This window comes from Chanodichthys erythropterus, chromosome 13 (assembly GCF_024489055.1).
Source record: "Chanodichthys erythropterus isolate Z2021 chromosome 13, ASM2448905v1, whole genome shotgun sequence".
NCBI lineage: Eukaryota > Metazoa > Chordata > Actinopteri > Cypriniformes > Xenocyprididae > Chanodichthys > Chanodichthys erythropterus.
In genome coordinates this window covers 7584090-7607516 of record NC_090233.1, presented here as the reverse complement: position 1 = coordinate 7607516, position 23427 = coordinate 7584090, and the positions used below count along the sequence as shown (strand labels likewise).

The 23427-nt window shown below is 42.1% G+C and overlaps 2 protein-coding genes across 6 annotated transcripts in view; both read right to left on the bottom strand.

Annotated features, from left to right (window-relative positions):
• The window catches only part of dtx2 (deltex 2, E3 ubiquitin ligase), a 28944-nt gene extending 22800 nt beyond the window's left edge, over window positions 1–6144 (bottom strand). For both annotated transcript variants that reach the window (XM_067406506.1, XM_067406507.1), the window contains exons 1-2: window positions 5157–6144; window positions 2775–3363 (exon numbers count right to left, since the gene is read on the bottom strand). In XM_067406506.1, coding sequence (XP_067262607.1) covers window positions 2775–3363; window positions 5157–5469 — 902 coding nt within the window. In that variant the 5' untranslated portion in view covers window positions 5470–6144. The remainder of the gene's footprint in view (window positions 1–2774; window positions 3364–5156) is intronic.
• A 3011-nt stretch (window positions 6145–9155) lies between these two features.
• The window catches only part of gtf2ird1 (GTF2I repeat domain containing 1), a 52500-nt gene continuing 38228 nt past the window's right edge, over window positions 9156–23427 (bottom strand). For 2 of the 4 annotated variants that reach the window (XM_067407005.1, XM_067407006.1), the window contains exons 15-27: window positions 23329–23379; window positions 23181–23246; window positions 22844–23027; window positions 22662–22723; window positions 21727–21792; window positions 21252–21519; window positions 21100–21128; window positions 20957–21004; window positions 19006–19083; window positions 18714–18906; window positions 18583–18620; window positions 18370–18485; window positions 9156–10323 (exon numbers count right to left, since the gene is read on the bottom strand). In XM_067407005.1, the coding sequence (XP_067263106.1) occupies window positions 10255–10323; window positions 18370–18485; window positions 18583–18620; window positions 18714–18906; window positions 19006–19083; window positions 20957–21004; window positions 21100–21128; window positions 21252–21519; window positions 21727–21792; window positions 22662–22723; window positions 22844–23027; window positions 23181–23246; window positions 23329–23379 (1268 nt within the window). In that variant the 3' untranslated portion in view covers window positions 9156–10254. The remainder of the gene's footprint in view (window positions 10324–18369; window positions 18486–18582; window positions 18621–18713; window positions 18907–19005; window positions 19084–20956; window positions 21005–21099; window positions 21129–21251; window positions 21520–21726; window positions 21793–22661; window positions 22724–22843; window positions 23028–23180; window positions 23247–23328; window positions 23380–23427) is intronic. The other 2 variants (XM_067407008.1, XM_067407007.1) reach the window with 2 other exon arrangements.

Sequence of the window (23427 nt, the reverse complement as noted above, 5' to 3'; positions counted from 1 at the left end):
ATGTAATCAGACGAATACATTCAGCCACAGTTGATCCATGCTCCAAACCAGAAGGGGGCGCACACGACAATACAACGCTGTTCGCTAACTGCCACAACAGTGCGCATACGCAAATGATACGAGTGCTTGAAAACAAAGTCCACTAGATGCTAGATCCACTAGTGCGCACACATCGAATGCATCTTTCTGCGTTTAGGGACAAAGGAGAATGCTTTGAAAGGTTTACGCACTCGACTGCGTGCGAAAAAGAGAGGAACATTGGAAATTAAGTATAGGAGGGTTGGGCTTAAAGGCCCAATATGTAATTTTTCGCCACTAGAGGTCACCTATTCAAAACAAAGGCATAGCTTGATGATGCAGAGATCAAGTGCGGAATCATGAGAGATGTTGTCTTCACTTCAGCAGGTGGAAATCCAACAGGGCTTGGGCAGAAATAATGTTCATGGATGATATTATTAATGTTACTATAGAATGCAGCAAAACAGGAATTTGTGACACGCGCTGGACCGATTTCTAATGAGAGATGAGCACGACACACAGCTCGAGAGCAACGGAACTTTTATTATGCCACAGTTGCCACTTCAGCTTCTTCCAGTCAAGTATATATGGGGTAATGCAGCGCTTTTTATCATATTAGACATATTTGGGAGTGTTGAAAAGTATTGTGTAAAAATGCTGTATTATTGTTACCAAAAATAAAGCTGCATCTGATTATGATATGTTAGCCACCTGACAAAATAGTGTTTGTGACGAGCAGGGCGGGCGAGAGCCGTGAGGGAACGGCGCGAGGCCGGTAACGCGAGTGTTAACGAGTATCGCTGCGCGTTGCACCGGTCTCGAATCTCTCATGGAGGAGCTCTGGAAGCATAAAAGGGGAGCGACAACAGTGAAGGAGAAGAGAGGACCAGGCCTGGATTTTATTTTATGATTTATTATGTTGGTGTGGCCGGCAGACGTCCATGAGGGTCTGCTCGCATTACTTTCGTTTTGTTCTTTGTTTATTTTATATTAAAGTTATGTTGATTGTTCACCGGTTCCCGCCTCTGGGACTAGCTTAAGCCTTATCTGTGAAACTCGCGGTTAAAGTGCTGAGCTTTAAAACAATGATTCGTTTTCTGTCTAATAATGTATCCAAACAGTTGTTCCCTTATCTAATAAAATTAAAGTGTCTTGGGTGTTTCCATGGTTTCAATAAAATAAAACCGGAAACTGAGGGTAACGCAGGTATGATGTCACTGATAGGTGGCACATGGACACGGTCTGTGTCCTGTTTAAAATGACTTATTTCTCTGGATTTAAACATTCTTGGAAACATCTGGGATAATGTAAGTAAACAAGTCAACAAAATATACAACACTGTTCAATTGTTTTTTGGATATTTTAATCCAAGTTTTATTTTTCATTATTCTATTTATTTTGTACTTTTATAACACAAGACGCTTTTCAGTTTTGTAGCTGATTGTGACCAAATACCTTTTGTTTCTTACCAGCCATTCAAAAAAAAAAAAAAAAGAAAAAAAAAAAAAGACCTATGCAAGAGTGCATTCTGTTTACTGCTAAGTGCTTAATACACTATAGTAGGCTGTACTGTACCAACTAGGGTACTAAATGCTGCTAGGTGGAACAAACTTTGCACTACTGTCTGTTCAAAATAAAATAAAAGAAACCTAGGATTTGTCCCCTTGTCCGGTAACACTTTAAATTCTCACTATTAACTAGTTGCTTATTAGCATGCATATTATTAGTATGTTTATTAGTACTTATAAAGCGCATATTAATGCCTTATTCTGCATGACCATATTCTTCATCCCTTAATCCTACCCAATACCTACACTTAACAACTACCTTACTAACTATTAAAAGAATTAATTTGTGTTTTATTGAGGTAAAAGTCATGGTTAATAGTTAGTCAATAGTGAGAATTAGACCCCAAATTAAAGTGTGACCATTTTTCCTATTGTGCTGAAATCGTACCGAAACGTGACCTCAAAACCTAAGTATGTACCGAACTTTGACTTCTGTCTGTGTACCGTTACACCCCTAATACTAAGGCATACAGAAAGAGAAGGCTACCACAAAATTTTTGCTGTTTTTTTGTAACTATTAAACAAGTAGAGATCGACCAATATATCGATTTACCAATATTTTACCCGATATTTAAGCATTATACTATAATCGGCGCAATATTGTGGGTGTTTTGAGAATTGCACGCAGGATCGCCATTACAGCGCATCTGAGGGGAGACGAGACAACGGCATACACAGGTAAACTATACTTACCTGCTTTGCTGTAATTAGTAAACTTAAATCGGTTCTAAAAAAAAAAAAAAAATCAATATCGGTCGATCACTATAAACAAGCCAAAATTATTTTCTGGAGTAATCAAAATTATACCACAAATGGAGTCACACAGAATGACTGAGCTTACCACTACAAAGTACACAAGAGAACAGACACAATGACAGGAAGGAGAAGAGCACAGCAGCTGATGAAATACAACCTTTAGACCTTTGGTGTCATTTGAAACTATGCGGGTTAACATCATTTCCTTATGACCAAAAACCGAGTATTTTTAAACTGCTCTCTGTGGGAGCAGTTCCATGCTTGTGTGCAGAGTCCTTGAAAAATATGGCTAAAATAAGTCTCTCTAAAAAAATAGTGTGGTGGTACCATGATACATTAAAGGTATCAGATGGTTATTGCAAAAGTATTTAAAAAATACTGCATTTTCATCTTCCAACAGACTAATTTTTGACTTAGCCCTAGTAGTCTTACCTCAAGCCATTTGCATGGTGACCAAAAGCCTGTGGCGGTCCTGTAGGATGAGCCACTGTAGTGGGGGTGCTCCATGGGTAGTTCCAAAACAGGGATCCCGTCGACAGAGGTCTTCTGGGGTAGGGCGAGTAGGCTGAAGAGGAGCTGGCTCCAGGAAGTCTTCCATGCTGCGTCTGGAGACTGGGTCTGTTGGCCTGCCCCGCAGAGAACGAATGCCGTGACCGGCTCAGCATGGGTCCGGCGGTGCTGCTATTGCTCACGCACTGGTGACAGGTACAGGCCGGGCCTGAGTGAATAACTGACCCAGAGGTGAGAGGATACGGCATACTGCCTTGCCGCCTGACGCGCCGTCTGTAGCTAGAGGTCTTGTTGACTTGCTCCAGAGCGGTGAGGTCCACAATGTAGTTGTAGCCCTGTGAGCTCAGGTCAGCTGTGGCCTGCCTTGCCTGGTAGCTGTGCTCCAGTAAAATGGAGGTTCGGATTTCGTACGCCGTCCACCCTCCTTCATCATTGGCCCACTCCCAAAGAACACCACTGCCCAGGGCAGAAGACTGCGGGAACAGGGATCGCCGCACAGCGCGCGTCTTTCCTACAGAGGGTTAAACAAAAATTTCACAGTAATTGGAACAAAATAATTATGATTACAAATTTCACAACCATAAAAAAGTGCCTCTCTTATAAAAGCAAATGAAAGAGCTGTTATTTGTCCACAAAATGTGCTGTGTATCCTGTCAAAACCTGTTAGCTTATTTCCTGAGATTTTTGTCATCTCTTTCCTGTTCTTTTCCATAGAGACCACAGGTGTCGAAAGTCATTCAAACATCCCCCAAAACAAACCTAATCTCCAGCTAACAGAAACGCTATATATCCCATGTGTCATACTGCAGCACAGCTTTACCCAGCAGGTTTAATGAGCTGTTATCAAGAATGAATCATAAATATCATACATTTGTAGCAACTGAGTTACTTAGTTTCAGCCAGGATTCACAGTTTACAGCAAGCTTCTTTCGCTCTTTAGATTATAGAAGCATTTCCTTCACAACTGGTAACACATTTACTTAATCCAAAATGAGCAATAAGTGTATTTTCTTAACACTCTCTCTTACAGTAAACTACTGTGGCAGTACCAGATGGTATTACCATCACGTAGCATAGTTATTGGGTCAATAACCAATAAAGACGTCCAAGATAATACTTTTTTTTTTTTTTATGAAAATTAGATTAAATTCTTAAAACTTAATCTGCTGCTGATGTTGGTTTTAAATGTTTTCGAGAAAATATACAATGACCCTAAAAATGTCAAGTGGTGTAACCGAAATTAAAAGTATAACATACTTAAAACATAGCCTAAATACCTAGAAGTGTAGGCAAAAATAATTACCAGAAGAATATATGTGATCCTGGACCACAAAAATATTTGTAGCAATAGCCAACGATTCATTGTATGGGTTAAAATGATTGATTTTTGTAGGATATTAAGTAAAGATCATGTTCCATGAAGATATTTTGTAAATTTTATTTTTGTGAGTGGATATGCATCGCTAAGGACTTAATTTGGAAACTTTAAAGGTGATTTTCTCAATATTTTGATTTTTTTACACCCTCAGATTCCAGATTTTCAAATAGTTGTATCTCGGCCAAATATTGTCCTATCCAAACAAACCATACACCAATGGAAATCTTATTTATTAAAAGAAATTATTCAGCAAGAACACATAAAATTGATCAATACTGACAGTAAAGACATTTATAATGTTAGAAAGTTTTATTTCAAATAAATGCTTCTTTTGAACTTTCTACTCAACAAATAATCCTGAATAAAATGTATCACAGTTTCTACAAAAATATTAAGCAGCACAATTGTTTTTCAACATTGATAATAAGAAATGTTTGAAAGATCATGTGACAACGAAGACTGGAATACTGGCTGAATCAATCATTTTAAGAAGTTGTGAGAAATATATATATATATATATATATATATATATATATATATATATATATATATATATATATATATATATCTCACAACTTCTTTAAATCATTAATATTTTTGAAGCAGTCAAGAAGTTTAACTGGGAGTTTTACCAGTTTACCACGACATTTCACAACTACAATCAAAGTCCCAAGCTATAATCATGTTATTCAATGATTCATCATTCAATTAATGCAGTTATAACAAAAAAAAGTTCCAAAAAGTGCCATGGTACTTCCATATTTTTTTGGATATGTACCATAACAACACTACAGTTGACTGAGGTTCTATGTATATGCTATATAAATATGGTAACGACTCATATTCAGTGTTGTTAAAGCACCATGGCAGCACCAGAGTACTTCTTGTACTTAAGCAGTTTAGTGAGAGTCTGAGGTCACACTCACCGGTGTCCTGTCTGAACTGTTTGAGGTTGGGGATGTCGATGATGTACGCAGACAGGCTGGGGTCTGCCTGTGCCAGACAGATGCTGCTGCTGCTGGCGGTCGCTGCTCCTCTCTGGTGCTGGAGACACTGCTCGATGTAGCTGCACACCTGTCCAGTGTAGGGCCTCCAGAAACCCAGATCATCTTGCCATTCCCAAACCACCGCCATCGGCTGAGCCTGTCCTGGCACTCCAGAGGAGGAAGATGGTGATGCGAAAGAGGGTCCGTTTCTAGACCCACTTCCTCCGGAATGAAAACTGGAGCCTGTTGCCATTTTGTCTGTTAGAAAAGATCCCAACTGTCCGGATCAAAATAGGCTGGAGTAAAGAAATGTGACGATTTGGCCCAGCTAACAACAACACCCTTTCAGTTTCACCTGATTTACTGCCAGCTAACTAACGTTAGTCGTATCCTGTAAGAGATTGATGAATATCGCCACTTCAGTGTTTTAACCAGCAGTACACGTTAATTTAGCCGCAGATTTGACCATAAACCCACTGACTTCGCATCATCTTGTTCGGCTGCTGGAGTCGCAGCTTCAGACTAGCCGCGTCTCGCTCTTTTCTTCGCCATTCAGTGCGTTACTGTACGGCTGCCGGCCTCATACACATCTATCATATAATACAACGGTTACTCTTTTGTAGACAGCACACTAGCGTTGTCAGGTGGTTAACAGAAACACACTGATGGACATGGTTTTTAAAGTACGCAAGGGTTGTATCGCTGTGGTTTCTTCCTCGCCTGCGGTGTGTGTTTGTGTCGCTGGTGGTGGATTCCCATAGATACACACTGTGAAGCCACACACCAAGAACTCTCAACGGAAATCTGTTTTTACATTTCCCTTAATAATTTACGGGATTAAAATAAAAATAAATCAGCGAGTTGTTTTAAATTACTAGCATTTCCAGGTGCTGTAGAAAATTACTTACTGCTACCGCCTGCCGTTATCAAATTTTGGCTCCGTTAGCTTATGTCTCCATAGCCAAGGACTTTTATTTTGAAAGTAGTTATAACTTGACAAACGGTAAAATAAAAGTCCCTCTACACTTTCTTTTAGAAGGTACAAATATGCGCAATTTGTAATATATTAGTTTGTCTGAAACTGAAAATTATGCCATCATTCACTGGTAATTTTAGTTTTAGTATGAAAAAAGAAGCTTAGTATACGGTTTGCAACTTTGCATCAATAACAAATGACGATTAAATGATGACATAATTTCGAACAGTCTGCTTCAAGCTAATTGTAAAAAATATTCTAGCAAAGGTGCCAGCAGCCAGCCGTGAGGGTGTTTTAAAGGTGCAGTGTGTAAATTTCTAGCGGTGAGGTTGCGAACTGCAACCAAAGGCAGCTCACCCCTCCCTCACGAGATTGTATATTATCCGCTTGTTAAAGCTGCAGTCCGCAACTTTTTTGTGTGTTAAAAATTTACAAAAATTATATAATAAGAATATACAACATGAATCCATTTTCCAAACCGTGTTTTTGTCTTACCCTGAATCAATATGGTATGCTTATAATAAGTGTTTATATTCAGACTATTTCAGACCGAACTGGTAGGACTCGCCGCAGAGTATCACAGTAACTGCGTGACTCGCCATAGACATACACGGAGAAAAGTAGCACCGGCTAGAATGTTCCTCCGCAAAACGCGTGCAGTTCTGTTTATTAACCGCTAGAGGGCCAAAAATCGTGGACAGCAGCTTTAAGTCGTGACATAAGGAACGCCGTTTCCGGGTCCAAGCCTCGACTCGTTTCACTTGAGAATGCCGTCTCCACGGCCATTTATGAGTGCTATTTATTCATACTAAACATTTAACATTTTAAAAAGTTAAACAAATACTTACACTCTACACAACCGTCTCCGTGCTCACAGCGTCACATAATATTTTAACGATTTATAAAAGATGAATCACTGTCTGGCCATCTAGGATTTTGGGTTATGATTATAATTTTTTGGAAGTATTACACCACGTTGTGAGTGTATATTAACACCGTTTGTTGTTTTCTTGTGGTATGAGATAGAGCATTTGGACCTGGAAGCACTGCAGCATGATGTCAGACTTAACCTAATAGAGTGCCCCAGGGATGACGTGTTTTTGTAGGCCAACCTGGAAGTTAGTGGCGCACGGGTTCCCTCGGTTGAAAGCCTATGCATTTTTCCCATAGACTTTTGGAAAATCACAGAAAATAAGCTCTGTGTTTAACAAAGGGTTATGACACTTACACATTTTGTCTACCAAGATAATCTTTATAAGTTTACAAAACATTTATAGATTTTGAAGCCCAAATAAAATCGTCAGATATAAAAGGCTAACAGTAGGCTATAAATGGACTACAGCACACCATGGTCGCGGATCAACGTCGTCACCACCAAGCTTCCTCAAACTGTATTTAAAAAACAACTTTATTTATAAACATGCTCGCTGATTATGATCTGTGCTGTTATGAATACTTTTCCACTTTTTCATGAGAAATGCTGTCCAAATGTCCCGTTTTTAATGATGACGTCTAAAGTCCCCGCCAAAGGAAGTAGTCCCTTTTAGCAATTTGTTAGCAACCGCCGATTTTAAGACACAGTAAAAGTTCACAGGTGGGTTATAACTGGTGTGTTTTATGTCATAGATCAAAACCTGAAAGTATTTAGAGGCTTTGTTAACCACAGACCTTATTTAGCAAAAACCCATTCAAAAAACCCATAGACTTTACGGCGTTGGAACCAGAAGTCCTAAAATGCTAACTCGCTTCTGGGTTTTGCCTACAAAAATGCATCATCCCTGGGGCACTCTATAGGGAGATGAGAGGATCTGTATCTCTTACCAATGGAGAAAGTGTAACGGCTAATGTAATCACGTGCAACCCCTCTCAGCCTATTGTGTAATGCATTAGCCATTATGCTTTTTTGGCTAAAGGTTGCAGGTTTGCCTTCCTTTGACACAACATCTATTGTTCTTAAACAGTAATGCGGAACATTTGCTGTTGGTAATGCCGTAAATGAGTCCTACCTGTCGCAACATTCCCTAGTCTGCCTTCTCTTAAAAAAATACTTTAATCAAGCTAAAATCTATATATAGTTCCCAACAAAAGTATTGTTTAGTGTAAAACATGCTGAAGATTAGTGAACAAGCTATCAATTAATTAAATGATTAGCTATTTCCCCACAAAAGCTGTTAAATCAGCATGCGTATCGCCAGAGGTGGAGCTCTAGCATTAGCCATTATGTTTTTTTGGCTAAAGGTTGCAGGTTTGCCTTCCAGAGGCTTTGCCTCCCTTTCGAAACAAAATAGAGAAGCTCTGGTGGCCGCCTGGCCGACACATATCAAAGATGTCGTCGTCTGAGACAACAGAGAGAAAACAACTTAGAAGAAGAATAGCATAGTGATGAAGCACGCTCTGTAGTGTTTGTACGTTTAGGGTTATTGTAGAAACATGCCAGCACATAATGGCGACTTGACATGGAGGGGGACTCGTGGTGTATGAGATAGAAATGGCTCATTCTAAGGTAATAAAAACATAACAGTTCATTATGTAAGGTCTTTATACACCACTGAAAACAGTTGTATTATCTTGCATTTCTGTCAATACATCCACATTCACAAAGTTTACACATTGCCCCTTTAACTTTCAGCTCTTTCTATGAGCATAATGCAGTTATACCTTATGAGAGACTGTAGACATAAAAAATGTCTAAATATGTAGGATTAAATTTAAGATTAAAAGTGGAAAATGTGATTCAAATTTGAAGTAAAATTTCTACATCAGTGAAAATGTGTGATGTTGCCTTTTGCCCAGCAGATGGTGCTAAAGATAGCCTGATCTCTGATGTTTGGAACATTCATCTTTCTTCATTAATCTGTTTTCCATCTGAAATAGATAATATTTCAGAATTCTTTAACTACTATGTAATAAGGCATGCTTAAAACAGACACATAGAAAGGATTTCACTGCATAACATTATCATGAGCAAAAAAAAAAAAAAAGGCAAGGCAACACATTTTATTTGAAAGGCCTAAATGGCATTAAGGTACAGCATATAAATACTGGCGATTCCAGAGACAGTCATTACAGAATAACATTATAGCATTCTTTCCATTACAAACAATACATTCATGATGTTTTCTCTGTGAAATATCTCACTTTGCCTTACTTTAACAAACTTAAGAGTAACTTACAAAGCTAAAATAATACAAAAAAAAGTCTCTCAATTGAATATAAGTTAGTGCTATCATGTTAGGGTTTTCCAACTTGACATACTGAAACCTGAAGCAGACATTTCTCTCTGAATACATACAGTAGCTAGTTGTATTTAGCATCATTATTAGTCGTGTCATTCAGTACTTTATGCTCTATACTGAATGTGGTAGTTTACATTCCCTGCATATACAAGTTTTTATTTAAATAAATAAATAAATAACAATACAAACATTTGCAAGGCATGAGACCCAGATAACTACAGGAGTCGTATCCAGTATGTACGTACTGTACGAGCTCTCGGCACCAAACAAGGCTGTGTATCCCAACAGTGATTAGCATTATTTGGGAAAAAAAACAAATCCCAAATCTCATTCTTACTGCTCTTTATGAGATGGTTATTTAACCATGATTGTGTCCAGGATGTGCTATCACAAATCCTGGTGGCAAAGCAATATAGTTCATCTGATACGCAAATAACGGCTACTCCTTTTACAAACAACCTCTTAAAAGGAATAGTTCTGTCATTGTTCACTGACCCTCATGTCATTCCAAATCTGTATGTTGTTAACACTTGAAGACAGTTTAAAAGCATTGAGGTTTGGACTGACATGAGGGTGAGTACTATTCCTCTAAGTAATAGATCACTGGCAGATTGATTTACTGCTGTTTTTCCATCATTAGCACTTCATTCAGAAACAACTGCATCCAGCGGTTCACACTCTCTAACACCTGCCAGAACATACAGGCGTCTCCATGCGCAAGCCGCACGATCGGCCACAGCTCTGGGGAAAACTGAATTTAGCATTCAGAAATGTTTAAAAAGGTCCCTTAATGGTGAAAGTCTTCTGTATGGCATTGGAAAGTTCATTAGTATTTGACTTTGCCAGGAACTTGAACATTCACTCCGCTATAGTCCACCATGTACATGGGCCATTGCTGAAAAAAGAAAACAAGGACATTTTAATAGTAGTCCAGTTAGAGAAAAATGACATGAAAGTTCAATACAACTGACAAGGGATGTCTTAAAGGGATAGTTCACCCAAAAATGCTGTCATCATTTGTTCCAAAGTTTCTTGCTTCTGTTAAACACAAAATAATATATCTTGAAGAATGTTGGTAAACAGTTTCAGGTCCCCGCTGACTTCCATAGTATTTATTTATTTATTTTTCATACTATGGAAGTCAATGGGGACCATCAACAGTGTAAAAACTTAATACAGGTTTAGAACATCTTGAGGGTGAGTAAATGATGACATAATTTTCATTTTTGGGTGAACCGTCTCTTTAATACATGTATCTCATTGTGCAAAATTTAAATGTGTTTGTTTTTAAAAAAAATATGTAAGAACTTGCACCACTTCTGAAATGACTTTTCAATTCATCAAGGTTGCACAGACATCTGAATACACTACCATTCAATGTTTGACGTGAGACTGATTTTTTGTTTCATAAACTCCTAATTCTGGCTTTTCTCGCAATTCTGAATTCTTTTCTCAAAATTGTGAGATAAAAACTCGCAATAGCAAGTTATCGCAAGTCCAATTCTTAGGAAAAAAAAAACTGACTTGCATATTTTGCAATTCTGACTTTATATCAAAATACATATTTATATGCAAAATAGTGTTAATTTCGTCAGACAAGACGAGACGAAATATGTTCGTCAACGACCTTTTTTTTCATGACTAAGACGAGACGATGACAAGACTGCACCACTGTCCAAAAACGCTGACTAAGACTAAATTAACATGCATTATTGTTGACGAAAAAAGATGAGACGAAAATGTTTTGTATAAAATAAAAACTAAGATAAAATCTCTCTTCATTTTCGTCTACAATCGGATCTGCTTTTTCATCAGTTGTTATGCCTTTAAAATATTCAGAGCGAGTTCGCGGCTTCGCGCTGTTGCTCAAGTTAAGCCTCGTTGAAGCCTTGTTTACACTGCATGCGTGTGCGGCTCGTTACGGCTCCGGCAAGGTGTTGTTCCCTTTCGATACTTCACTCGTACTGCGTATGGGGAAAGGTCTCCCTTTTTCCCCGCTGCTGAAGCCTTTTTCAATAACGCAGTGTAACTGCACCGTCATTGGTTCACTCATAGACATGTTGTTGAACCAATGGCGGCGCGGCATAGCTGCGCGGCCTATGGCGACAAAGCGCACGAATATTCCCGCCGAAATGGGCGGGGTATAGGGCTATATAAGCAGGCGTTTCGCCATAGGATTTCAGTATTTTCTCCTTCAGCGACGACATCTACTTCTCTTCGCTGATCTCCGCCTGAAGCCGAAGAAGCTCGCCGCCTTCTGCTCTCGCCGCCGTCTGAAGAGGCTCCCGCAGCGGACTCGCCTGGACTCGCCGGTGGAAGAAAGCGCCGGCGCCCTCGCGGACTGCAGCTTCTAGCGCTGTCGCCGAGCCGCCGCCTCCCGCTTCCGGCCGCTTCCTGTGCGTCCCCTGCCGCCATCCGGCGCGCCGCCTGAGAGCTTCATTCGCGGCTTAAACGGCGCTCTAAAAGAGCGATTTTCAGCGGTTTTCACCGCTCTAAGAGCTTCCGCGGCCCTCGCCGCTCTAAAAGAGCCACCCAATTGCCATTTTCACGGCAGCGGCGTCTCACGATGCCCCGCCACTCATGTGGTACTTGCAGGGCCCCCCTGCACGACGACGATGGACACAGCGAGTGTGTCGCTTGCCTGGGCAAGCCCCACGCAGACGGCGCGCTCGCTGGAGACTCATGCCCGCACTGCGAGTGTATGAGTCTCGCTTCCCTGCGCTCGCGGGTCGCCTTCTTCACTGAGGGCGATCTCGCCGCTCGCGCCCTCCCGTCTCCTTCCTCCCGCGAGCCGGTGAGGAAAAGACAGCGGGGTAGAGCGACTCAGCACCAGGAGTTGAGCGAGCTCACGCCGGCCCAGCCCCCGCGTGCCTCGCCCTCTCCTCCCAGGGAACTCTCTCCCGTTCTGTTCTCTCGCCCTGAGCAGCGTCCCTCCGCAGAAGCAAGTGACCTCGTCTCATTCGGGGGAACAGACGACGAACAAGACGACTCCATGTCTCTTGCGGCTTCCGAAGCGGAAGGATGGGCTGGCGAGCCGGAAGACCCCGCTCCACCGCCTCCCTTGGAACCCATCGAGCATGGCCAGGGCATGGATGCCGAGCTCTTCTGCATCCTGTCTAGGGCCGTTGAAGAGCTGGACCTCGAGTGGGCCCCTCCAGAGGAGCCGTCTCGCAGCTGCCTGGACGAATGGTTTCTGCCAGGCCGCCGCCAAGCACCTCGCCAGCGTTCAGCGCCCTTCTTTCCTGAGGTCCACGAAGAGCTGACGAAGTCGTGGCGCGCTCCTTACTCTGCCCGCCTCCACACTACGCACCGCTCCGCCCTCACCGCCGTCGACGGCACCGAGGAGAAGGGATACGAGCACTTGCCACCCCTAGATGAAGCGGTGGCTGCTCACCTCTGTCCTCCCGCGGCTGTGGGTTGGAAGACGAAGAGGGCCCTTCCTTCCAAGCCCTGTCGGACCACCTCTACTCTGGCTGGACGGGCTTACACCTCGGCGGGCCAAGCTGCCTCTGCGCTCCACACCATGGCCATATTTCAAGTATTCCAGGCCAAACTCCTCCGCTCTCTGGATGAGTCTGGAATCGACGCGCCAGCCTTCAAAGATCTCCGCAGCGCCACGGATCTTGCCCTGCGAGCTACGAAGGCTGCGGCCCAGGCCATCGGTCGTTCCATGGCTAGCCTGGTCGTGTTGGAGCGCCACCTGTGGCTTAACCTAACGGAGATCAAAGACCTAGACAAGACGGCCTTCTTAGACGCCCCGGTCTCGCCTTCCGGTCTCTTCGGGCCTGCAGTGGATGGCTTCACTGAGCGCTTTACTGCCGCGCAGAAATCGTCTCAGGCTATGAGGCATTTCTTGCCTAAGCGCTCCAGCTCCGCTTCTGCGTCTAGCCGCCCCAGGACTGCGCCGGCTCAGCAGAACAATCCAGCCCCACCTGCAAAACAGGCAGCGCCGCCCCAGGAGCATCGCCAGCGCTCGCGCCCTGCGAAGCGCCCTCCCTTCCCGAGGAGCACAGGATTGTGCTGGACCCGGTGCCTCCGAAGTCGTCCTGATTCGTCGGACAGGAAGAGGATGGGGGACCGTCCCGTTACGACCGGACCACCCCAAAAGCTCCCACGAGTAATTTCCCCTCCGCCTCGTTTATTTCCGGGCGTGGGAAACATACTCCAAGTGACAGCTGGGCCCACACCTGTTGCGCCCACTCCAAACGCCGTTTTCACGGCGAACAAATTTTTACCTCATCACAAAAAGAGCAAATTTCCTCTTCCACCCCTCGCGGTGTACCCAACATTATTCAACCCCTAGCCACTCGGGCCGAGGCCTGGCAGGCCATCCCCGATGTGTCAGAATGGGTCATGGGGATCGTAAACCAGGGCTACTCGCTCCAGTTTGCACGACGGCCCCCCCGCTTCGCCGGGGTGCTTCAAACGTCGGTCAACCCGGACGACGCTCATGTCCTCCGGGCCGAAGTCATGTCGTTGCTGGAAAAAGGAGCTGTGGAAACGGTTCCTCCGTCAGAGAGCGAGACAGGCTTTTACAGCCGCTACTTTCTGGTCCCCAAAAAGGATGGCGGTCTCAGACCCATCCTAGACCTCAGGCTTTTGAATCACTCCCTCATGAGACGGAAGTTCAAAATGCTGACGCTGAAGCAGATCCTCGCGCACATTTGCCCCGAGGACTGGTTCTGCTCGCTGGACCTGAAGGATGCGTATTTTCACATCCAGATAGCCCCCCGTCACAGACGATTCTTGAGATTCGCATACGAAGGGGTGGCATACCAATATACGGTCCTGCCCTTCGGGCTGTCTCTGGCTCCCCGCACTTTCACCAAGTGCATGGACGCGGCGCTTTCCCCTCTGAGACAGATGGGAATCCGGGTTCTGAATTATCTCGACGACTGGCTCATCTTAGCCCGTTCGCGAGTCGAGCTGGAACGCCACAGATCCGTGCTCCTCAGCCATCTACAATGCCTGGGTCTCAGGGTCAACTTAGCCAAGAGCTCGTTTCTGGGAGCAGTTTTCGACTCGGTCCGTATGACGGCAGTAGTCTCGCCAGAGCGCGCCCTGGCAATTCAGCAGCTCACGGCATCTGTCACGAACAAAGCCTATCTCCCTCTGAAGTTTTTCCAGAGGCTGCTAGGGCTGATGGCTTCCGCCTCCCCGGTGCTGCAGCTAGGCCTTCTTCGGATGCGGCCTCTTCAGTACTGGTTGAAGTTCCGGGTTCCTCCCAGCGCATGGCGGCACGGCCGCCTATGTCTCAAGGTCAATCGGGCCTGTCTTCTAGCCCTGAAACCTTGGATGGATCCAGTATGGTTCCAGCGCGGAGTCCCTTTACGGGCGGTCTCACGGAGGACGGTGCTCTCAACAGACGCCTCCAACTTGGGCTGGGGCGCTGTGTGCGAGGGCAGACCGGCCTTCGGCTCATGGAGCCACGAGGAAAGCCATCTACACATCAACTGTCTAGAGATGCTAGCAGTGATGAAAGCCCTTCAGTTCTTTCAGGCTTACTTGACGGGACGTCATGTTCTAGTTCGGTCAGACAGTATGACGGTGGTGTCATACCTGAACCACCAAGGCGGTCTTTCGTCCAGCCGCTTATGCGCTCTGGCGAAACGTCTGCTGGAATGGGCTCTTCCGAGGCTTCAGTCGCTCAGAGCGACTCATGTTCCTGGCAGGAACAATCTGGGTGCGGACATGTTGTCACGGAGCAACATCCCCTCCGACGAGTGGATGCTCCACCCCCAAGTGGTCCTCACGATCTGGGAGCTCTTCGGGAAGGCAGAGGTAGACCTCTTCGCCTCAGAAGACAACTCTCATTGCCCAACATTTTTCTCGAAGGAAGTAGATGCTCTGGCCCACACATGGCCCAGCACGCTCCTTTATGCTTTCCCTCCGATCGCACTGATCCCCCAGGTCATCAGGCGTATCAGAGAAGACCAGCACAGAGTCCTTCTGGTGGCCCCGCTCTGGAGGAACCAGGTTTGGTCCTCAGAGCTATTCAGGCTCTCTCTAAGAGCCCCGTGGCCGATTCCCCTGAGACGGGACCTCCTCTCTCAGGCAAACAGAACAATCTGGCACCCACAGCCACAGCTCTGGGCTCTGCACCTCTGGTCCCTCGATGGGAGCCGACTAGCCTCCCCGAGGACGTCCTAAATACCATTTCTCAGGCTAGAGCCCCGTCTACGAGGCGCCTCTACGACCAGAAGTGGTCAGTCTTTGTTGATTGGTGTTCAACACGCAACATAGACCCTGTGGAGAGTGACGTATCTTCCATACTGTCTTTCCTCCAAGAACGCTTGGAAATGGGGCGCTCCCCTTCCACGCTTAAGGTTTACGTAGCAGCCATTGCAGCGTTCCACGCTCCTATTGCTGGCCAATCGGTGGGACGAAACGGGCTTGTGATCCGTTTTTTGAGAGGTGCTAGGCGTTTGAATCCTCCTCGCCCTCTCACTATTCCCTCCTGGGACCTCTCGTTGGTCCTCAGGGCCTTGAAAGGAGCCCCATTTGAACCAATGGGTTCAGCCGACCTCAGGCCCCTAACGCTAAAAACCGCTCTGCTACTAGCACTAGCATCGGTAAAGCATGTTGGCGATTTGCAGGCCCTCTCCGTGCACCCTGCATGCCTCGAATTCGGGCCTGGTGACTCTAAGGTCGTTCTGAAACCTAGGCATGGCTACGTCCCTAAAGTGCTCTCAACTCCGTTTAGAGCTCAGGTCATCTCGCTCTCTGCTCTTCCTCCCTCGGCGGACGAACCAGAGCTGCAGCTACTCTGCCCAGTCAGGGCATTGAGGACCTACATAGACCGATCACAGTCTTTCAGACAGTCGGATCAGCTTTTTGTTTGTTTTGGCGGCCGCACCAAAGGGTCTCCGGTCTCGAAACAACGCATTTCCCGTTGGATAGTGGATGCTATTAACCTGTGCTACTCCTCACTGGGCACTAATTGCCCCATAGGAGTCAGGGCCCACTCCACTAGAGGAATGGCTTCCTCGTGGGCTTGGTCCAACGGAGTTTCCATCCAAGACATCTGTGAGGCGGCCGGCTGGTCTTCGCTGTCCACCTTTGTCAGGTTCTATCACCTCGATGTCCCGACCTTACAAGCTCGGGTCCTGTCGGTGTGATTAGCGGCCTTCAACAAGTCCCGCTTCACGCCACCATAGGAAGTATCTTCCTTCAGTGTAACCATGGGTTCGGTTAGGCTTTGCCTCCGCTTGTCCTTTTGGCCCCCCTCTGGGTTGGCCAAATGCAAGCTATATCGTTCCCAGCCGTGGCACGGCGTGGTTGAATTCGTTCCCCATACGCAGTACGAGTGAAGTATCGAAAGGGAACGTACTCGGTTACTAACGTAACCTCGGTTCCCTGAGATACGGAACGAGTACTGCGTCACTTGCCGTGCCACGAGGCTGCGGCTCAGGGTCGTCGCTTCAGTCGATTGACACTGAAATCCTATGGCGAAACGCCTGCTTATATAGCCCTATACCCCGCCCATTTCGGCGGGAATATTCGCGCGCTTTGTCGCCATAGGCTGCGCAGCTATGCCGCGCCGCCATTGGTTCAACAACTTGTCTATGAGTGAACCAATGACGGTGCAGTTACACTGCGTTATTGAAAAAGGCTTCAGCAGCGGGGAAAAAGGGAGACCTTTCCCCATACGCAGTACTCGTTCCGTATCTCAGGGAACCGAGGTTACGTTAGTAACCGAGTACGTTCCGTCAACTGTCAACTCAAAGAAATTTCAAGTTTTTCTACTGCGAATCTCTTGTCGTCAGTTTCTAGTGATGTAAAATATGTGCGGGAGTTTACACAGGGTGATTATTTTGACTTTGTTTTGTATTTGAGCTGCGCGTCTTGGAGGTGAGGCGCCTATCTTTAGCGAAGCGGCGCGTCGAGCCGCTTCTCAAACGCACCGCGGCGCGGCTGGTGTAAACACAAGCATCGACTAGAGTGGCCGTGTATCAGCTCCGGTAGCCGCGTCGCAGCCGTAACGAGCCGCACACGCGTGCAGTGTAAACGAGACTTTACAGGTTTTATACGCCTGTGGCTGCAACACGAAACTGCTGAACACACAACACCCAAAGCGAACACGAGTGACGAGCAACGACGACATGCTAGCTTTTGAATTGTGTTGGTTAAAATAAAATACTCTTCAGAACAGGTTAATCATTTGTGTATGTGTCTCCTAAATCAGAAATTGAAAACCAGACACGTTTAACATTTGTATTCAACAAAAATTTTTCAACGAGTGTATTTTGTCAGGTAATTATGACATTTAACCAATGTTTGAGATATGCGAAACACTTTTTTTACTGAAATGTTTAATAATCTCAGTAATAATGTGTTATTTAAAAAAAAAAGACTACAATTTTTTGACTAAAACTAGACTAAAATTAAAAGACTTTTAGTCGACTAAAACTTGACTAAGATACCTTGAGTTTTCTTTTGACTAAAACTAGACTAAAATGACGAGACATTTAGTCGACTAAAACTTGACTAACAAAAAAAGATATGTGAATGACTAAATATGACTAAAACTAACAAGGACATTTGGCACAAGACTAAGACTAAGACTAAATTAAAAATAGGTGACGAAATTAACACTAATGCAAAATATAAACTCGCAATTCTGAGAAAAAGTCACAATTGCAAGATAACAAGTTGCAATTATACCTTTTTTATTTATGGCAGGAACAAGCTTCCATAAATAAAAGTATAAATTTCTTAAAAAAAAAAAAAAAATGCACAAATGACTTAAGTCTGGCTCCATTTTGTCCATAACACCCACTTTTCAAAATACATTCCTGACAATGATAAAATCAAGTCCCACCCCACATTTCTTCCTCACTGAATATCCTGTTCAACTTGGGTTTAAAATGCCTTTTATGATGACGTAAAGAATTTTAGTGGAGTGGAAATAGAAAACCACTCTTGTAATGTGTTTGCATACCATGACAGGTATCTGATTGGTTGATAGTGCTGAGTCTGCTCCAGCGGGCATAGATGCTTGACTGTTGTCAAGTACTCGTTTACGTTTGCGTCGATTCGTAGACACTTCTTTACCTTCTGCAAAAGAGGATGTAAACATTTGCACACATCTGTAAACAATTCCAATTTTTTTTAAACATACATAAAATGTTTAATAACAAATAAAGGCTCATACCTTTATTACAAGATTGAGTACACAACTCTGTAAAAGGCCTAAACAAAGACAAAATCAATGAGATCAAACTACACTTTTAAGCATTGTTCATCTAGCATGATCACTATAATCACATCTGGCACAGCACTTACTGTAGAGGGGTTTTGATATTGAAAGTAATTTCATCTTGGGCCTGTAGGATTTTTTCCAACCGAACTATGTCATAAGTATTTGGATTCCTGAAGGGGATATCATCCGGAAGGCCACACACTTCCAGTGAGCCTGGATTGGCACGGATTAACTTGTAAGGAACAATGACTGAGCGGTCCAATCCCAAAGCTTCACCTGAACACAACACATTCACAAATGAAGCATTAGAATATTTCAGAATGACAAAAACACATTTGCACAAAGGAATAAATAAGTTTTCAGTAATTAACGTACCATATTTCTTATTGAAGAGCTCTTTAACTTGTTCCCTTAATATCACTTTCTCTCCCATTCGGTTGATCTCATCTTCTTCTGTTGGACAGTGATCAAATATTTCAGTATAAGGATATTTATTATAAGTTTACTGACAGATTCAACATTAAAATAACCTTTTATGTTAGACTGTCAGATTCAAGCTAGACTTATACTGTTTTATTTTTCAAAGGAAATACACTGGACATGGGTTATTCTGTCATTTTAAAATATATTTTGGAAAATAATAAATTATTAAATAATTGAATACAACAATTTTTAAATAATGGGCAATTTTATACTAGTGAAAATATGTTATTTTGCTGTTATTTTTAACTTTCTATTCATCAAAAAATCCTGAAAAAAGGTTCAATGTTTTCAACATTGATAATAATAATAATAAGAAATATTTCTTGAGCAGCATGTTAGAATGATTTCTGAAGGATCATGTGACACTGAAAACTGGAGTAATGATGCTGAAAATTCAAAAACATTTCAAAATATAAATATATATATATAATATGTATGTAGTCAACATTTGAAGTGGATCAAAAAAGTTCATCAAAGTTATCCTAAGAACTAGATTGTCCTAAGAAGAAGGTTTTAGAACAACTTTGATGAAAGGTTTTGATCCATTTCAAATGTTGACTACTGTATATATATAATTTCAAAATATACAGCTATGGAAAAAATTAAGAGACCACTCCAAGTTCAGAAATCAATGTTAAGTGGTCTCTTAATTTTTTCCATAGCTGTATATAAAAACAGAGAACTATAGAAGCTTGTTTCTGCCACTGAATAAAAAATAAAAAAGGCAATTGCAACATTTTATCTCACAATTATGAACTTTTTACATCTTGCAATTCTGACTTTTTTCTCAGAATTGAGTAATAAACTCACAATCGTGAGAAAAAAATTTGAATTGTGAGGAAAAAAGTCAGAATTGTGAGTTTATTCACAATTCTGACATTATGAAATATAAACTCACAACTGTGAAATAAAAAGTCGCAATTATCTTTTAAATTGTTTTATTCCATGGTGGAAACATACGGAAGAGGATTAGGGCCAAGCAATAATAAAAAAATAAAGAGATTCTCGAGAATAAAGTTGTTAAAATACGAGAAAAAAACTCGTTAAATTTCAAGAAAAAAGTTGAGATAAAATGTTGAGAATAAACTCGTTAAATTGTGAGAATAAAGTTGTTAAATTATGAGAACAAATTCGTAATGTAACAAATTTGTTCTCGTAATTTAACTACCTTTTTCTCATAATTTAATGACTTTATTCTCAACATTTTATCTACTTTTTTCTTGAAATTTATCAACATTTTTCTCATAATTTAACGAATTTGTTCTCGTAATTTAACTACTTTTTTCTCATAATTTAATGACTTTATTCTCAACATTTAATCTTGACTTTTTTCTTGAAATTTAACAACAATTTTTCTCATAATTTAACTAATTTGTTCTCGTAATTTAACAACTTTTTTCTCGTAATTTAATGACTTTATTCTTAACATTTTATCTTGACTTTTTTCTCGAAATGTAACGACTTTTTTCTCGCAATTTAACAAGTTTATTCTCAACATTTTATCTCGACTTTTTTCTCAATTTAACAACTTTAACCTCAAGATGGTTTTATTTTTTTATTATTGCTTGGCCCTAATCCTCTTCCGTAGAAACAAGTTTCTACAGAAAACAGTTATTTTAAATTGTAATCTGTCAAATCTGTCAAACAGCAAAAGTAAAGTGGCTGAAGGAGCTGTGGAGCCAATCAAAAATAGAAATGGGACATCCATCAACTGACAGTTCTAGATATAGTTTTGTCACACCACAACACTCTGGACATCCAGTGTAGACATGGATTTCTTGTCCATTAAGCGCAATAAATAACTACAACACATAGTACATAGTAAATGATGCCTTATTCTTACCGCTTATTGGGGTGTAACCTTTCTTTAATATGGTTATTCTTCGTGGTGCTGGAAAAATAAAAATGATTTAAGTTATTTCCATGAGTAATTCAGCAAAAATACAGACGTGAAAAAATAAGTGCTATTAAATTTTGACTGCTTACCTGGCTTGGGAATAAGCCCTTGGAAAGGCCTGAAAAGATAGAAAAAACTTTGTAATTCTTAAATAAACTCTGTGTATTAGACAAATTAATCCATGTTCACTTTTTTTTTTTTTTTTTTTAAAGCTTTTTAAAAACTTGGTGCAGTGCTTCACCTTGTAATGCTGAAAGAGATCTTGTCTGCCACCGCTAATATCCTCTCTAGATTCTGTGAGCCGAAGGTACAGGGTTTTCTGAAGGGGATGCCAGGGGGCAAGCCCTCGATAATCACTGAGCCAGGGTTACTCTTGATCCTCTTGTAAGGCACTTGCACAGGATACTTAATGCCCAGTGCCTCGCCATATTTCCTGTTGAACAGGTCTTGGACCTGCTCTCGCAGTGTGTTCGCCAAGTCGATACGGGAGAGCTTGGCCTCTAAACTGTCTGAGAGCAGAGAAACGGTAGAAAAGCCAACGGTTTAGTGATAGCATATCAAGAAAGGACAGAAGGGAATGAAGTTTTGAACAAGAACTGGCATCCAAAAGACAGACACGTGGCACAAGGATCAACTGAATCTTTTCATTTAGTCAGGATGCAATAAAGTCACTAACTTACTGTGTACAACACCTGATAACTTAATCACAGTGATACCTGAGAATCCTGGTCTTTTGGATGCAGGTCCCGGGTCATCTGATTGGTCTTTAGAGTCAGTCTCTGCTGAATATTTAATCAAAAGGAGAATTATATTAGATTAGTAAGTGATATTTTGGATAAAACAGAAGGAATACACACAAAATGGATATAAAACAAAACAAAATGACCCTACATAGGACAAATGGTTAGGCTGTCTGTCACTAACGATTATTTTGGTATTCGAGTAACCGGACGATTATTTTGACGATTAATCGAGTACTTGGGTCATTTTGTGGTAATAAAAATAGACCTAAGTGAACAATAACCATTAAAACTACTTAATTTAATTAAAAACAATGAAGCAATAATCACTGGTTTAGACAAAGTGTGAAAAGAAAGTAATCATATGATTTTATTGAACAACACTGTTAAAATACATAATGTAATATACAATATAAACATGATTAACTTATGTACTTTACATTTTATAACAAATGCCTACAGAGGGCGCCAAAGGCCTGGTGTTGTTATTTTACAGCAGATCAAATCCTTGTTTAATATTGTCCAAGCAACATTTAATTCATAACCTGCACAAATGTAAATAATTGTGTTGCTATTCACCCTAAAGCCCGCAGTGCATATATTAATTTAACTAAATCGCAGCCTTTGTGATTTTACAATAGCACTATGCTTTTTAAATGGTTTTAATATAACGTACAGCCTTTGAAAATGGTCTAATAATACGTTTTTTGGATTCTCATCCGTGAAATGCCACACTTCCAGTATTTTGCCAGTTAATCAAGGATTTTTTTTTTTTTAAATCAAGTACTCAAATTGAATCGAGGAATCATGACAACTAAAACAAAACAAAAAACAAAACAAAAAACAAAAAAACAAAACAAAACAAAACAAAACAAAACAAAATAAAATAAAATAAAAAAATATTGGTTTACCTGAATCAGAGGTTGTCTTAGAGGCACCTTCATTTTTGACCGGTTCCGTCAACAATTCTGGCCTGACAAACACAAATAAAAAGGAACATCATAGTCAAACAGCTTCTTGAAACATTGTAGTGGTTTTGTTTAAGTCTGAACTAACTTGTTTGATTATTTTAATGTGTTCTCTATGACAATACCTCTTTATAACAAATGTAATCTGACTACTGGCGGCAAGAATCTTCCGGAGTTTTGCTGCCCCAAAACAGTTCGGTCTTCGAAAAGTCATCCCTTCTGGCAGACCTGTAACATACAGGTCATCTGGGTACATCTGGAACTTGGAGTATGGCACTTTAGCCGGTTCAGGCAGACCAAGAGCCTCACCTAGAATGAGAAAGATAGATGATTTGACTCGATATGACACACCATTATGAATTCTGCAATCTATTATTTGTGAATATTTTAAGCCAGAGGAATCTTTGCAGGTTGCTGCCACAGTTGATTGTAAATGATACGGTGAGTAAGCCCATGACTCACTGTACTTGGAGCTGAACAGGCTCTCGACTTGCTTTCGCAGCTGAAGGATCATCTCTCCGATGTCTTCTGGGGAAAGGGAGGACAATCACACCAACAGCCCATAATATCTGAAGACAAACCTGAGTGATAGTTCAAAATTGAGTTTTACCTTCAACAGCTCTCTTGAGCCCTTGTGGTGTAGACTTCGGCGTTAAATCTTCTGTAGAGATACAAACAGAATGACGTTACCATCAGTGTAGCACTTGGG